General features: G+C 35.3%; 2 protein-coding genes across 4 annotated transcripts; one reads left to right on the top strand and one right to left on the bottom strand.

The window, feature by feature from the left end:
* Positions 1-922: 922 nt before the first annotated feature.
* LOC140827828 (histone-lysine N-methyltransferase family member SUVH9-like) lies at positions 923-16,588 on the bottom strand. Of its 3 annotated transcripts, XM_073190682.1 has the most exons (3): positions 14,447-16,588; positions 14,317-14,358; positions 923-1,187 (listed from the first exon to the last, which is right to left on the bottom strand). In XM_073190682.1, exon 1 carries the CDS (start codon positions 16,443-16,445, stop codon positions 14,508-14,510), a length of 1,938 nt encoding a protein of 645 aa, XP_073046783.1. In that variant the 5' UTR covers positions 16,446-16,588; the 3' UTR covers positions 923-1,187; positions 14,317-14,358; positions 14,447-14,507. The 3 variants fall into 3 exon arrangements, with proteins under 3 accessions (XP_073046783.1, XP_073046781.1, XP_073046782.1); XM_073190680.1 differs by lacking the exon at positions 14,317-14,358 and having other exon boundaries at positions 923-1,272; XM_073190681.1 differs by lacking the exon at positions 14,317-14,358.
* Positions 1,271-14,310, top strand: LOC140827829 (uncharacterized). The gene is made up of 2 exons (XM_073190684.1): positions 1,271-3,848; positions 3,881-14,310. Exon 2 carries the CDS (start codon positions 5,126-5,128, stop codon positions 6,203-6,205), a length of 1,080 nt encoding a protein of 359 aa, XP_073046785.1. The 5' UTR covers positions 1,271-3,848; positions 3,881-5,125; the 3' UTR covers positions 6,206-14,310.
* Positions 16,589-17,982: the final 1,394 nt, after the last annotated feature.

Genomic DNA, 17,982 nt, shown 5'->3' with positions numbered 1-17,982 from the left:
ACCAAGAAACTTAAATTTGTACGAGTTTCAAATCGTGCTCGAACTCGAATATACTTCATTCAAGCTGAATTCGAGCCTTAATTTTTTTTACTAATATTTGGCTTGATTCAGTTAGTTTCAACACCAAATTATATATAAGCAAAAACATAAAATCAAAGAAAGTAAAACTACAAAAGGCAACATATTATTGTTAATAGCAAATATGGACCCCCTGTGAGCTTCCTGTCTATCAGGTTTATGATTAATACAACTACATGAAATAACTTGACTGAAAATCTAGCTTTGGTTTGCATAATTATAAAGCTCTAATAAACAACTACACTTACAAGGACCTCGGAACATACCAATGGAATGAACGAAATCTGATATTCCTATCCAAATACGATAAGAAAAGTAAAAAAAATTTCCCGACCCTCGAAAGTTATAATCGATACAATTCGCTTTCGTGGAAGATGAACAAATCCTTCTCAGAAAATATCACTCACGCATCTAGATGCAACGAATTTCTAGTATCAGTAATGTCTATGTTCAAAATAACATGTATACTCTAATATCGGCATGTAAATTTCAAATACCAACTGGCGGCATCCTACAGTAATAGAACTCGTTAAAAACATAGTAATTGAACAACATTGTTACAGCATCACAAGTTTTATTGTCTCTGATGCAACACAAAGTGTGTGCATTTAGCACAGATTCCACATCCAAGAATCTTGAAATTTCGAGCTTTTAAAAAAAAAAAATCAAACAGAAGCCAAAGTCAGAACTTCATAGGGTTGATTGTTGAATGTTACTACCCTCAGGTTAAATAAGAATAAGTGAAGGACCCCAAAAGACCTTCACTTATTCTGTCTCAAACCGCAAAAAATCCGCGTCCCCAACTTCAACTCACACAGGTGCATACTTTTCATAAATGTCTTAATTTCATGCTTCTTTATCCTTTAATTCTTATGGAATTCAAAAAATTTAAGTTAGAATCATCCATTGACAAAAGCATTTATAATTTCTGTACAATTTCAAGCAACATGGATTCCCATATAAGCAGCATACACTGGCTAAGAGTACATGAGTTCACAAACAGTTGTGGAAAATCTAATTACAAATCTATATATCTTTAGTCGCTACAGTGGTGCACAGAGGTTACTTAGTGTCATGCGGAAAAAGAACTCCATCCAGAAGAAATGCCGCTGCAAAAGGTAACACCATCCACAAAAAGCAAGTGTAATACACAGCCCAAAACATGCGAGTTCACAAAGATTATCTACTTTACATCTGTACGAGGAAATTAAATTATGAATCAACACATATTCTAATCATAAAAAAAAATGGAATTATAAACCAGATATGTTCATTTTAAAAATTTGAACTGGCGCATCCTTTATCCCCAGACCACATGAGAGTATAAATCGTCCAGAAATACTAATCATGGACAATTGATGATCTAATACAGTACTCACACACTTAAATTGTGTTTCCAAACAGGAGTGGTGCTAAGAACTCCAAGGATGTAAGACACATTTAGAACCTTGTTAAATCCTGTAATATTTTATTTCACTGTTTTTCTGCAGCAATTGGATATAGCCGTTTTCCACAGTAAGTCATCAATTCATGATATATTAAGCAAAAAAAATTCAAATATCTAAATCATCAACTATGTTTTCATCATCCCCATCATCATCATCTTCCAAAACAGTGGTAAGTTGATAGTGTAGAAAAAATTAGAATAAAAGTTTGCATATTACTGTATCATCTAAATAGTCAAATTCTTTTTCATCCTTCTCCTCAACTATGTCATAATAGGGGGAAGATTACATTAAAAGTTTGCATAGAGGACTTTTGAACTTTCTGATAAAAAAGTCACACATAAATAGTCACGGGCTTCAACTTCGTTGGGTCGAGTTAATTTTTATTTACCTCAAAAATATCAATCCACTTTTTTAAAACGCGCGCTTCGCGGCGTTGCTTTTAATAACTATGGACACAACTACTTTTAAGAAAAGAATTCCATGTTGACTCATATGGTCTAGTTATACATGAATGAGTTAGCATAATTGATACTTTAAACTTCTTTTTAAAAGAACCAAAAACACTACAATATCATAGTTTAAAGCAAGAAAATAATATTTGATCAAAGGAAGTCAAGGATCATCATTTTCACACACCATAGCTATAACGGTGCAAGGCGCAAAGGGGTCCCAGAGCTTGAGGCACAAGGTGTAAGGCGAGGCGTTTGTCTTATCGAAACAAGGCGCACTACTTATTTTTTAGAAAAATACATTGATCTACTATACTATTTTATGTTGCGCAAAGCAAAAATTTATTAATAACACCATAAAGGAACCTTAAACATCCAGATCATATCTTCTTTCATAATAGCTAGGCGTCTGATATAATCTTTGTTTCTTAGGGCTTAGACCTTTGGGGCTTTGCTTGATCATAAGTAGAGGATTTTTTCCTCGAAGAATAAGTCGCGCTTTCTTCTCTTTTTGAAAACGCAACTTCTCTGTGAAATAAAAAAAAAATGCCTTTCCTCGAGTACACTTAGTGTGAGTATCCAACTGAGCCTAGGTGCATACCCAGACGCAGCAGGGTCGCCTGGTCGTGCTTAGGGCCTTTTACAACTATGATACATGTCGTAGCTTTTCACATAAAGTGAAAATAAAATTGTCAAAATTATTACACATGAAATGTTATGTCCCTTGGTGACGGATCTTGTTATGGGGTGATTAAGAGGAATATCGCCAATTTCTTGGGCGTCTCTTTGTTTATTTGATTTCCTTCATAGGCAGACTTGGTGTGCGAGTTTGTGGGACTCGTTTCGAGAAAACATCGCGATCTCGTAAGACTGATTTCTTCGAAGATTCAATTACGAATTTTTTATTTGGGAAAATTGTAATTTTATTCAGAGAACTAGGCATGTTTTGGACAATTCTTAACTTGTAAAAATTTGGTTTTCATAGAGTCACTTGTTTTTTTTTTTGTTTTCGTCACATGAGCAATGTATGAGACTACCAGTGTCAAATAAACAACATCCCGGTAGATTTAGAGGTTTCGGGCAAACAAAAAAAAATTACAAGTTACCGGATGAAATTCAAACTTTGACAAGTTATATGACTAAAACCCAAAATATGCTAACTTATAGGACTAAAATTGCAAAATTTTTTATTACCAGTAATCCTGTTTTAATAAGGAATGTTAGAGCACTGATATGCTAGGATAGTGCCTAAATGATTAGAATATTTTTACGAAAGTGGATCTACTGGTACCAGGAAACTAAAATAAACTAAGAACTTAGGATCCTCTATTTTTTAGACTAGTGGTCATTCTTATCTCTTGACTTAACTTTCCATGTGTGAATAGATGATACACCAATCAATGCCCTCGTTGGGCCTCGTTAATGGGCTGCTGTCACTGAGATTCTGCTGCATTTTATCTCAAGCTTCTATGCCCATGAGTCCGTGACATGTAATGATAATCTCAATCAATATTCAATATCTACCATATATTTTGTTTCATTCCTAGTAGAAATGTAAAAGCAAAATCCTCTCTTTCCTTCTCCAAAATAGCATCATTGACAAAAAAAATAATAATTAAAATTTGAAACTCGTTTTATTTAATTCATCAAGATCAAATTAATACAACTAAAGAAATTTCAAATGACTAACCATGCATGAAATCCTAGTAGTACCTACTTAATTCAATCAAACCTTTTTTGGAATATTGATCAGCACAATCCCTTGAACTAATTTCCGGTAATTATGATGAATTATCATGTTTCAAGTAAAACCACCACAAAAATAAATAATTGGATTAAAATATTGAATAATATATTGTTACTCAGGATTATTGTCAAATAAACGGCCAACATACTAATCACTAGAAAATATTGTATCCTTTCGATCCCTTATTGGTGTTGGATGTGGAACCTCGTGCATTCACCATCCGGCAAATGTTTGATAGAGACGTTAATGCTTCTGCATTATGGCCTAGTGTAATTCGTGACTTTATTTCTGTAATGGACCTGGGACTTCTCCATATTACTGGACCTGGGACTTCTCCATAATACTAAATGTCCATAAAGACGATAAGGTTTAGGCACGGCAAAGCTAATCCCTAATGCTAAGGTGCACCTATACGAAGAGTAGGCTGAAAAGCACGGATTGTATGATCATTGAATATTGATTTGTCGTTATTCTTACTCATTTATCATTTCCGATTATTGTGATTATTTACTTCGTTTTATCACTGCGCATTGTTAAATAACAAATAAAAGTCAACAAAAGGATGTCGCGTAAATTGGTTCTCAAAAATACACCAACAAAATCGGAGGTAGAAAAGTGAAGCATGAGTAGAAATAAAACATGGTTCCATGGATGGAATTAGAAAGAAACATGGCCCAGTAGAGGAGCTGTGCATTTCATAGTAACCATGGCAAACTCTTGTTTGAAGCACGAAGCTAAAAAGGACTAGTGTGCAGCACCGTATATAAAAGAACAAAAATATGAAGAAAAAGGGAAAGCACGAGCCCATGTTATAATGCCAAGGATGTGTATTGTACGTGAAATTTTAAGAGAAGAACCAAGAAAGAGACAGGGAGTCGTGTGCAGCTCCCTATTCGAGCCGTGTATCAAGCAAGAAGCTCCACACAGCCCCGTGTAGGCTAAATCCTGCACGATCACAAAAAATAAGGAAATTGTGGGGAAAAGGAGTTTTCACCTTCTTGGACGTGATTTTGAGGATCCCGAAAGGAAAACACTTGACTGCAAAATTTCAAGGAAAAATTATAAATAAGAGGTTCGAATAATTTTGGGGGAGTTTTTTCAGTTATTTTTTACGTTTAGGATTTGATACACGACAATTCAAGGGGGAATCGTGCCATCTTGCTGAGATTTTCTTTTTCTACTTTTTACAATTTATCATCATGAATTCAAACATTGATTTTATGCTTCATTTTGCTTTTATGAAATAGTTTCTATTAGACTAAGGTCACGATAGGATCAAGATAATATCATGTTTTGATATTTGGTTACTTTTCAATAAATTATTATTATTTCTTTTCAACCAATACTATGTTTTGAATCGAGGGTTCTAGGGAAATACAGAATCGAGGGTTCTAGGGAATCAAATGAAGAACAATGGAATAAGGAGGGTGAATGAGAACTGCGGGGACAGCGGGCAGAAAGAGGTAGAGCCGCAGGGCTCATCTAATTCGAAGGCACAATACAGTAGTCCAGGGGGACAGAAGGACAAAACGATGCATGCAAAGGCGGCCAAAGTATATAAAATACTGACAAAAGTTGTTCCGAAGGATGCAGCAGATTTCAGAAGATCACCAATACAATCGATGAATAACACCGATGATGAGGCGGAGCATGGGGAGGGTAAGGGCATAAATAATCGATCTTTGCCCAAATATGAAAATGTCTATTGCAGGAGAAATAAAGGAGGAAGTGCTCGGACATTCGAGAGTTGCTGGGAAGATGAGAAGAATGATCCAGTTATCGGCAGCAATGTCAACAATATGTATGGTGGGAACCATGGCTCAGACAACAGAGTATCATTGGAGCTTTATGAATCAGAAGACGATTTCCTGGATAATGAATTCGAGTTATCAGACACTGATAGTCAAAGATCGCTGCGGTCAGAGGAGTCTTTGAAATTCAAACAACAGGAAAAGATAATGGAGGGATTGTTCTCACCAAAGAGGATTGAGACGACCATCGCGCCAAATCCACCTGAACTTGCTAAATCTGTTGTGGGACAGGTACTAACCAATTTCCATTCCTCACTCCTAAATCATTCATTCAAACTACATTCATTTTTTCCTTCATCATTCAATGCTCTGGGGTTGTCTAGTGGTCTCTTAGGAGGAGGGGGTGTGAGGGTAGATGAATTGCCGGGTCACGAGAAAGAAAATTTCCAAGTGCTTGATTCGGAGAGGAAAGGGGGAACTACTAAGGATATCCGGAAGTTTCGGGAAGATGGAAAGTGTGGGGATCAGGGGAAATTTTCGCCGGTACTGTTGAAGAAGGATTTGAATAGATTGAGATGTGAATTTAGCTGTGACAGATGTTCTTCCTCGAAGGGTCATGAGGTTTTTTTTATGAAGATTCTCACTTGGAATATCAGGGGAGGGGGGAATGTGAAAAAAAGAGAACTAGTTCGAACGGAAATTAATTCAGGAAACAAAGAAAGAACAAGTTGATAAGTGTTTAGTGACTAGTATGTGGAAGTCCAGATTTGTGGATTGGTCTTTTTGCCCTCGGAAGGACGTGCGGGAGGTATACTAGTCATGTGGGATTCGAGGGTAGTTGTGGTTACTGATAACTTGATAGGGGAATTTTCAGTGTCAATTCGGATTAGGGGTGTTGATGATAACAGTTGGTGGTTCTCGGCGATTTGTGGACCTGTTAAGCCACAAGATAGGGAGAGATTGTGAGATGAATTATCAGGTTTGAGTTCTATTTGCGAGAATAAATGGTGTTTGGGAGGAGATTTCAATGTGGTCAAGAACACCGGAGAAAAGATGAACAGTCTTACATCCACCACGAGTATGTTATGTTTTGACAGATTAATAGGTGAATTGGGCCTTCATGATCCGCCACTGTTGAATGCAAAGTACACGTGGTCAAATTTCAGGGTGGATCCAATTTGTTGCAGATTAGACAGATTTCTTATCACTAATGGATGGAGGGATATTTTCCCTCATTTCAGACAAACAGTGATGTTTGATACAAATAAGTCGAAATGGGGTCCGTCTCCGTTTAGATTTGAGAATGTTTGGCTTTCACACCACAGTTTTAAAGCACTGGTGCAGAATTGGTGGAATGTAGGGGTGAGTCAAGGGTGGGAAGGGTATAAATTTATGAAAAAGCTGAAAAAATTGAAGGTTGAGATGGTAAGTTGGAATAAAGATATGAGGAGTTGAAATCCAAGATAAAGCATTTGGATGAGTTAGAATCTGGTGGAGGATGGTCCGATAATCTACAATCTGAGATAAGGGCAGTGAGATGTGAGCTGAAAAATGTGGCATTTAAAAGATTCCAATTGAAGAGTCAGAAAGCGAAACTGAGATGGTTGAGGGAAGGTGACCAAAATTCAAAATTCTTCCATCCATTGTTGACCAACAGAAGGAGCAGATCGATTGTAGATAAGGTGGAGTTAGAAAATGGGTTAGTGGTTACGGACGAGGCGCAGATTGAGGAACACATCATCAAATACTTTAGGAATCTCTATAGGAAATCATAGGGGGATGGGGGAGCTTTGGATGGGTTGGAGTGGTGCCCTTTGGATACGGCTGAAGCGGAAGGACTGGAGACTCCTTTCTCGGAGAATGAAGTTAAAAAAGCGGTGTTTGAGAGTGATGGTTCCAAAGCTCCAGGGCCAGACGGTTTCACGTTGGCAATTTACCAAAAGAATTGGGAAACGGTTAGGGAGGATCTTATGAAAGTCTTCGCTGAATTTTTCGAATGAGGAGTGATAAATGGCGTTACTAATGAAACGTATGTTTGCCTAATTCCTAAGAAACAAGATGCAATTAAGGTCAATGATTTTCGGGCGATAAGTTTGACAACGAGTTTGTATAAAATTTTAGCCAAAGTATTGACTAACTGAGTTAAGAAAGTGTTGAGCAAAACAGTCGCCGAGAACCAATGTGCATTTATAAAAGGTAGACAAATTATGGATTGCTGCTTAGTCGCCAATGAAGTCGTTGAAGAGAACCGTAAGAAGAAAAAGTCGGGTTGGGTTTTTAAGATTGATTTTGAAAAAGCATATGATAATGTCGACTGGAGATTCCTTGATTTCGTGTTGCACAAGAAAGGGTTTGGAGAAAGATGGAGGAAGTGGATATGAGGATGTGTGTCAAACGTCTCATTTTCAGTTTTTATCAATGGAAAACCGAGGGGAAAATTAAAGGTCAAAGAGAATTCGTCAAGGGGATTCTCTTTCTCCTTTTCTATTCAATTTAGTTGTTGATGCCTTGGGGAGGATGGTTGATAAGGCGAAGGATTTGGATGAGGTAAGAGGATTAGTGGTGGGGAAAGGAAAAGTCGAAATTTCACATATTCAATTTGCAGATGACATGTTGCTTTTGGTACAGACAAAGAGGCATGTGAAGGCATTAGTGGAAATAATCAAAGTATTCGGAATTAAATCGGGGTTGAGGATTAATTTTCAAAAAAGCTTCCTTCCGGGGATTAATATCGATAATAATGAAGTGAATGAACTGGCACATGAAATTGGATGTAAAAAAGAAGATTGGCCAATAAAATACATAGGGGTACCGTTGGGAGGTAAGCCTTTGACTTTCGAATTTTGGGAACCGGTCCTATCCAAGATGTCAAAAAAACTTTCAAGTTGGAAAAAGGCGTTCTTGTCAAAAGGCAGTCGTCTCACTCTTATTAAGTCCGTACTGAGTGCAATGCCTTTCTACTGCATGTCTTTGTTCAGGTTCCCAGTGAAAGTGGCCAAAATGATTGAAAAAATGATGTGTGATTTCTTATGGGATGGTATGGATGGGAATAAGCATTGTCATGTTGTTGGGTGGGAGAAGGTTTATAAACCGAAGGACAGGGGAGGGTTGGGGCTGGGGACTATTGTTTTGAGGAGTAGAGCTCTTCTAGGAAAGTGGTAGTGGAGAGGTACTAAGGAAAAGGAGACTTTGTGGGAAAATGTGATACAAAGCATTTATGGTCTTCAAGAAAATGGGTGGGACTTGGGTTTGGCTAGGAATGCTACATTCAGAAGCCCTTGGAAATATATTTCTCGTACATTCCTGGCAATTCTTAGTTTGAGTGGGGCAGTTTTGAGGGGGGGGGAGGGAGGGGAACTTCATTCGTTTCTGGGAGGATGTTTGGGGGGTAGTGGGAGTCATTCTATGATTCTTTCTTTCCTTTGCAATCTTTTCCTGCTTTCTCATGCAATTAAAATATTTGGAAAGTTCCTATCCCACACAAGGTTCAGATTTTCTCGTGGATTGTGGCTTTGGGAAAACTTCCTACAGCGGATTCAGTGCAAAGAAGATGGCCCACTTGTGCTTTAAGTCCTCAATGGTGTACGTTATGTCAGGAACACAACGAGACCTAGGATCATTTGTTGCTTCACTGTTCTTTCTCACGAGTTATTTGGACTATGGTGATGCAGGAGCTTAGATGTTATTGGGTTTGTCCGCAGAGGGCACGAGACATGTTCATTGTTGAGCCAAGTATATCATCCGGTATAAGATTTAAGGTATTCTGGTACGTCATCGTTCATTTAACTTATTGGTCAATCTGGCTCGAGAGGAATTAAAGAATCTTCAACGACTCACAAAACAATGTCAATGAGGTCTGGGAGATTATCAAATTCAAGTTGCAACGTCGATATCAAGGATCAAAGGGTTTCAACGGTTTATCTATATCGGATCTAGTTAGGGATTGGAAGTTTGTTATGTTATGACGATAGTGTGATGTCCATGTGTGCGGATTGCTCATCCGCTTCTTATGTAACAAAAAACTTTTTTATCTATAAAATATAATATTTCCTATAAAAAAAAAACTAGAAATAGTTTCGTTTTCAGTATGCATTTTTGAATGAAAACTAAAACTCCATAATTCGTAAAAAAATGTGTTTTTTATTTGACTAAAATTGTATAGAAACATTCAAGTAAACATAGGTTTGTTGATTTTAGAAATAGATAAATTTCAACGTAATCAAAGGCTTGATAATTAACCGAATAATAATGTAGTCAACAATGGAATCTTGTAACATTGTGTGTCTTGATCTTCTTATTTGAAATCTCGGTCTTTTTATTTGAAATTGAATTCTTACTTAATAATTAACGATAACTGAATTTGGTTGTCAATTTTCTTACTTTAGTTTAATTCACTTGGGTTACTAATTTCACCTGTTACAATTAATTAATTTCCTCAAGCTAAAGTATAGAGATTTATATCCTAGTAATTAAAAATGGTTTCTGCGGTAAAGACTTAGACTAAAATGCGTCTATGTTATAACTCGACCTAGTACGCTTACTGGTCCCATCGAAAAGATCGGACACTTTGAACCCAAGCACATAACCTTGAACCATGCGTGACTTTAGTATACTCTACTTTTTTCTCCTATGAAAAATAGATTCCAAAAGGTGAATCAGGAGTTACTAGAGTTACTTGACAAGGAGGATGTTAGCATATTTGCCTAGGAAATTAAAACAAGTGTTCTAAAAAGCGCGAAAAAACACAATTTAAGCACAAAGCGTGATAAAGCTTTGGTTCGATCAAAATGTGGATTAGGCATCCAACCTCACATTATTCATATAAAATTTTAAGTTTATTTTTTAACAAGATTTTAAGTTAACTTTTGTTATTTTTACGATAAAAGTTAATTTTAAAATTTTAAATATTAAATATTTCATGATATATATTTTTAAACAAGAACTCTCTAGAGGCACCAAAATAATGAAAATATCCTTTAATTGTTACTCTTGATGGTGAAAAGTATTCTAAATTTATACATTTATTCTTAAATTTTGTATGTTTATATGTTCTTTATTTTATTAATTGACTTGATATAATTAAAATTATAATCAAAATTAAAAAGTTTTTTATGCTTAATTTCTTATTAAACTTGTTTAAACTTGTAAAGCTTGACCTTGACTCTTCGACAGTTTCGCACTTTTTATAACCTTGCTTAAATGAATACTGAAATAAATCTATGCATGTAAACATTGACAAGCCTTTTCTAAATCTAGTGTTTTTTCGGTCATAATTTTTTATCCCGTATTTTTTTGTTTTCCACAAACAATTAACTTACATTCTCCTTCATGGATTGCAAATAAATATTCATTTCCTAAAATGATGTCTTTCTAAAACTACCTTATTACCTGAAAGTTACGACACCACGCCATCAATTGACAACCCTAATTTATAACAAAACAAAATTACATGAATTCAAACATTTATCTTTTCTAGATTCCCTTTAAAACTATATATCAAATCAAAAGACAAACTCAATTAATAATGGAGATATTATAATTAATTATATTTACTTCGCTTCAAAGAAAAAAAAATTACCAATAAATGTTTTCACATTGAAAATATAGTAATGGCATTTTTTTTAGTGCTTACTTCAAACAATACTTGCATCGATTATGTTTTCTAAAACAATTTCAAGAATACATGGCCCCTTTCTAAATTTGTATTAATTGTTGAAACATTAATAAATGAGATTCAAAACGCATTTTGGTAATCTTGAGATATGTTAGTGTAAATTCAACACACGCGGGTAAACAAGCATGTGACACGGGGCCGTGTCCTTTACATGGAACGATCTTAGAAAATCGAATAAAATCAGGAAATGGAATTTTCTAATGGGCTCAAGAGTTTGGAGATTTTTGGACAAAATCTTAAGGCTAGGAATCTTTAAATACAAGCCTTCGAAAATATTTAAGAGGATTTTTTACGATTATTTTTTATAGCTAGGGTTTGAGAGAAGAACTCGATTTCAAAAAGGGAATCGCGCTGATCACGCTCAGACCCGTATCTGATATGTGTCAAGTGAGTCTATCTTCTTTCACGAAAATAAAAAAGTATTCCAGCGTGATATCGAAAGAGAAGAAAAATATGGTATGCTTAATGAAATCCTTCTTTCAAACACAAACATTTGTTATTTAATTGAAAAAATTTCTAATAATGATTGAACTTTTTGTCAAGACTTATTAGTTTTTGATAAATTAAGTTTTTAAATTCAGAAATAATTCGTATGTATATCAATATATTTCAAGAAAGTAGGTTGATTTGCGACGAATAAATCCAATATAACAAATTTTTACTTCCATTGGGTTTTCATATGTGACATTACACATTGTGTTGGTGTATTGCACGCATACACGAGATTAACAATAATAATTTTGCACGCATTGTGTTTGCATATTTCCTACGGCCTACTGTCAAAAACTATTTTGTAGATGTGATTAATTTAAGTTTTCTAATACTTCATTTCGCATAATACATGATACTAACAATAACAAATTATAATTAATGAAATTAGTATTATATTATTTTTAAGTTTGTTGCAAGTGTAGCGATTTTAGTCATATTTGTACATATACTTTTTGAATTGAATGAGAAATCACACACACACACACACACACATATAACATTTGTTAGGTATATATATATATATATAACATTTGTTAGGTATATTCGGTAAACTATGCAGCTAAAGCATTATTTGTTTTTATAATTGAGTATAAAAGTCACAAGTTTAGTTTCTAGCACTTTAATCAAAGAAAGGAACACGAACACACTTTATTGTGTTGGGACCCAACTTAAGTTTGACTCGGGCCCTAAAAATCTTAGGTACGGCACTGATCACGCAGATATTTTTTCTTATTCGTTCTAGAATTTATTTTTGTGAATTCCAACATTTGTTTTATGCTTTAATTTGATTTTATGGAATAAATTTCTGTAGACAAAGATCACGATATGACTGAGATAATTCATTTTATATTTGGTTAGTTTTCAATATATTATTCTTTCTTGCTTTCAATTATTGATTAATGAGGGTTTAATATTGATTATGAATAGCCCGATTACCTATTTACTTGTTCATTGATTAATCATGAATCCGAAGAGGAATGATTAAATATAGCAATAAAGACGTCAACTAACACACAATAAAATCGACTAGGAATACAATTCAATTCTGTGTGCGGTTTTATGTGAAACTGAAATTTCACAAAGATTTAATGCATTTTCTAGAATAGATTTATCGCATTTAAATCTAATAAAATTCAATTAGAAATAATTGGATGGTTACATTTAAATAGGTTTACTAACTCGAGAAATTGATAATAAATAAATTAGGGATTTCATCGTGATTGTGCAAGAAGTTGATAATTATTTGGATTTCATCATGTGCTGACTTAGTAGAGTTCAATACGTTGTTATTCTTAATTATTTATTTGAATTTGAATTCTTATTTAATCATTCATTACTGCTAGATTTAATTGGTATTCATCCTAGTTAATTAATGTAGATTAATAATTTTATTCCCCCACACTTATTTTTTAAGTTCATCTTAAACTAAGTAACTAAAATTTTGTTAATTAAATATTAGTGTACGAGGGATCAACTTGAACACATCCGACCACATTTTAACTTGACATATTGCACTTGCTAGTTTCCCAACCGAAAAGATCGATCAGCCGTATTGAAGTGCAAATCAAACAACTGAACCATACAACTATATTTCAAATTTGGAGGCATTTTGGGTTCATATAAAACTCTCATAGTTAACATCAGGCCATCAAAAAACACTAAAAACCATGAAGTATAAATAATGCACAAGTCACCAAAAACTAATGCATAAAATATCAGTTCATGCAGAAATTGTTGCATCACTGCTCTGACAGGCAGCCCTCTATTAATATAGGTCTCTTTTCCTCTTAATGACCACTTCATTTTGGACACCTTTATTCCACTTCCAAGAGTCCTGTCTAGGTAGACCAAGCCATTTTATCCCTTCAAGTACTTATCTTGCTAAAGATTGAATTATCTTCAACATCTCCACACATCCTATAATTACACTCTTTTCCTCTTGTCCAACTCTTTAGAACTCATATAGGAGGCTACTATCTTAAGACTTAAGTTGAGGTGATAAATCCCACTATAGATAACTTACAGTCCAAAAAAAAAAAGGACGCAGCTTGACCTACCACTCGTCCATTACTGTGTAGCACAATTCGTACCCTGGTTTCTAACCTGTCTCACTTCCTCCCAACTCCATTTTCCTTCTTGCAAACATACCACAGTAGTTCTTATTTAGGTCTAACATTTGCGAGCTCCGTCAACTTTCCAATTAAAGAATCAAATTTTCAGCATTTCAAGCAGTCTCATCACCTTATACTAACAGAGTATAGACCAGGATTCTTGCCTACGCTTTTACAATGCCAATACAAAACATAGACCAACTTCATCGCCACTAATCCAACCTTCATCTAGCCTTCAAGTATCTAAGAACTGTTTCAATGTTGTCTGGCAAATTTTTAACCATGTTATATTAAGTTTTTTAACTTTTCACCTATTAGCAAAGTCTATTAGTACTGTATATCCCAAAAAATCTACAAAAATCTAAAAAAATTAAGCCACAAAATGAATTTCATAAAAGGTTGAAGGGCCAACCAACCGTCTCAACTAAACATGGCTCTACTTCAAGGAAAAAAATACTACGCTAAATCATTTCCATCTGCACCTTGGCAAATTGCATAGTAAAACACCAATATGTCTCAAGAGTAGTTAGAAAATTAATAATAGATAGAAATCCAATCTTAGTTACCTTAATAGTCAGCATGTGAATGTCAACAAGTCATATATAGATCTAAGAAATCAAAACATTTAAACTCATTGGAATCAAAAGTAATACGGACTACTGTTATCAAAAATTTAAAAAAAATATATAGGTTTACCTTAGTACATTGTGTTGAATGCCGTCCGTTTCTTCAAAATTGAACCAGCTCAGAGAGATAACTAGATACAAATTGCAAGCTTCCCCATATATTCATCAGCAACCCCATAATCAAGGCTAAGCTCTCTCATAGGTGGGATATTTTCCAGAGCAAACAGCATGAGATGAGGAAATGACACATTATTGTGATCATACAACACAAGTTGCACCATAACATTCGGACACGAACTGTGGCTCATATAGCATGCTAAGTTCCTCATTCTTGAAACATCCATGGCAAAATCCAAAGGAGGAACTGTTGGATATTCTGGACGAACATAGTCGGAAAATACTTGTGATAAATCACCCCATTCAGTCCATCTGTCAGCATAGCGACTCGGATGAATTAAGCTATCACCGTTCATAGTGAAAAGCTGAACTTGCTCACGAGTGAGAACAACTCCAGCATACTCACAAATAAAGGAGCCAGCTCGGATCACGTCCAACGATCTAACACCCCAACCAGTCTCCCTCGACCTAAAAACTTCAAATCGATTCTTAAGACCCTTCTGGCTCACACGATTCTGGCAACTGGGGGGACAGCCACAATTTGGACCACACTCGAAAATCAATGGTTTTCCCCTCACTAGAACCCCATGCATATCATATGCAAACTCGCCTCCATTTTTCGTTGCACAAAAGCAATCATTCAAACATTCCCCAACGCATTTACATCCAGTCTTACTTCCACAATTATATACATATGAAGGGAAAATCGTTGTGGTAATATATTCAAAATGTAGAGGGTCACGGTGCCCATCAATATCATTAAAGAAAAGCACCGGAAAATTCTCCTTGTTCTTCGACAAATCCAGTGTCAAATAACCCTTAGGCCGCACATCCAATGGCTTATTCCTCAAACTATATGCAAACTTCATCACATTACTTCCCATTTCCACCTGATTCTCAATCCTAACTAGCTTGAACTTAAAAACACCAAACCCTGACTTCCCCACCTCGAACCAAGTCTCGACAATTCTATACAAACCATCATAAACATAAACTTTACCATTAACACCACCTCCGTACTTCAACCCTCGGATAACCCTTACCTCAATTCCATAGTTCATGCTCCTCTCCAGTGCTAAATTCCCACATTCTAATTTTTGATGCATAACCTGCTTCCCATTCTTGTCCTGTCCACCATGGCCCGAGTATATTACAACATCCCCAGAATCTTCATCATCCTCGTAACCTCCCGAAACAATAACACTAGTTGCAATAGGCTCCCCATTCGAGCAATAGCTAGCTGGCACATAATCAATCCCAGCCTGGGGCTGCCCGTGCAATCCCACAACACACAATTCCATCCTAAAATAAAATACATCCCCAATCATCACTCCAGGTATATCACCCACTATCCGTTTATCGCGATTCAGCCACAATCTTCGCTCTCGCATCAATGCCGCAGCTTTCAAGTCCGCCCTCGTCCGCCTATGCTGAACGAGCCCATTATCAGCATTCTTATGCTTTTCATCTTCAACCACAGCAAACACCCGCAACGAATCGTACAGCATCCGGGTTTTTCGAATTAAGCCGCGATAGTACCGCTGATCTTCGGGTTTCATGTCAGTGATTCGAACGAGTTCAGCAGAGCGCTGATCATTCTTACGGGTTGCACGAACCATATCGTTCGAGAGGTGGGGTTCTGGTTCGGAAACTGGGACCAGCGCCAGCGCATCTGGGTCGGATTCGGGTAGGACTGAACCGTCTCCATTTTCGCCTGGGCGTTGTGCGAAGGCAGAACGGAACAGCTCAGAAATGCGGGAAAATTCAGATAACACATCGGAGGTGGCGGAAGGAGACTGGGGAGGTGGAGTGGAAAGGGGTGGAGGAGGAGCTGGCGGTAATAATTCATCCATAGGTTCAAGCTTTGGTTCAATTTTGGGCACAATTTCAGCAGCTGAAGGATCTGGACAGAGGTTCAAATCTTGAAATTGAACCATAGAATTCGAACCCATTTCAAATTTTCTTCGGGGTTTGTGCAAATTTCTCCCAAGCGTACCAATGAAGGAAGACCTGAGAGATTGTGATTTGTGAAATAGTGTGTTGTATGTAGTGAAGAGTGTGTTTTTGGGCTGCGGAAGTTTTAGGCAAACATTTGAGACGCTTCCGAGGATATGTAAGAGAAAACACAGCGATTATATTTTATTTCGGTTGAAATATTATTTTTTAAAAAAAAATATTAATTTTTTATTATAAATATGAGAAAAGTTGAGTTATTTCACGGAAAATGATATATGAGACAATCTAATAAGAGACTTATTCAATATAATATTTTAAAAAATGTAATTAACTTCTCACATAAATGTATTTAATTAATTAATATTTCATAGTAATTTTGATGTCACACATGTTGCACATATATTAAAAATTATATGTATGCCTAAAACTGCAATTATCTTCTCAAAAAAATCATCAATTAATAATGTATATTAAATTAATTCGGATGCATGCACCAACTCAAAATGTAATTATTTAATATTTTATTTTATATTAATAACGATGATGTGTATATTGCATATAGCCATCAATACGAGCTAGGTCTGTCGGGTTTGCTCAACCTGATAATCAAATTAAGTGATTTGTATAGGGAAAAATCCAAACTCATTTTAAGACAGACCTCCACGGGTCAGCACGCGTAGGTCGCAGGACGAGGACGGAGATGGCAAATCTGCTCCCACCTCGTCCCGTCATGTCTCATCCCGTCACATTGTCATCCCTAATCTTACTCAAGTCAAAATTATATATACATGAAGCTCTTTTTATGTTTTACATTTATTAAAACTGGAGAAAAAATAACCTACCACAAAACTACCATTATATTATTTATCTATTGATCTATATTTATATTATTAAATTAAATGAGCTAAACGTCGCAGACTAACTAATTTTGGAGACGACGTGAATTTTTTTTTTTGCAAAGTTCTAAAAAGCATGAAGCGTCACGAAACGCGGATGTCGAGCTTCAAGCTTTTCAGTTTTAAGCGAGATTAGCACATGTTTAAGCGTGAAAAAACGTTTTTTATCTTTAGTGTAATTGTAATTATCTCAAACCAATAAATAGATAAAATATTATAACTTTAAGTCTCATGCATTAATTCTCATATTTATAAAAGTATAAAAATCTCAAAATTACAATCTTTATTTGTTTTTGTAACTAGACCACATTAAAAATTTAAATATTTGTCAAATCATTATCAGACACTCTTAATCATAATTAAAATCAAAAAATAAACATCTAAATTATAAACATAATTTATTATTTTAAAATAAAAAGACAAATATTCAAAATAAAAAAAATTAAAAAATAAACTGATGCGATTAATTGTACTTAAACACGCTTAATTAAACACATTAATTACGCTTAATTGTAGTTTCATCGCTTTTTTCCGCTTTTCTCCGAAACGGAGTGTTTTTGTCTAGCTTCAAGCTTAAGCGGGCTTTTTAGAATACTTTTTTTTTGTAATTCTAAAACTCTCATTTAATCATTCACCG

Source organism: Primulina eburnea, chromosome 3 (assembly GCF_022965805.1).
Source record: "Primulina eburnea isolate SZY01 chromosome 3, ASM2296580v1, whole genome shotgun sequence".
Taxonomy (NCBI): Eukaryota; Viridiplantae; Streptophyta; class Magnoliopsida; order Lamiales; family Gesneriaceae; genus Primulina; species Primulina eburnea.
Note: the sequence above shows the minus strand (reverse complement) of the source record. Positions and strands in the feature narration are given on the sequence as shown.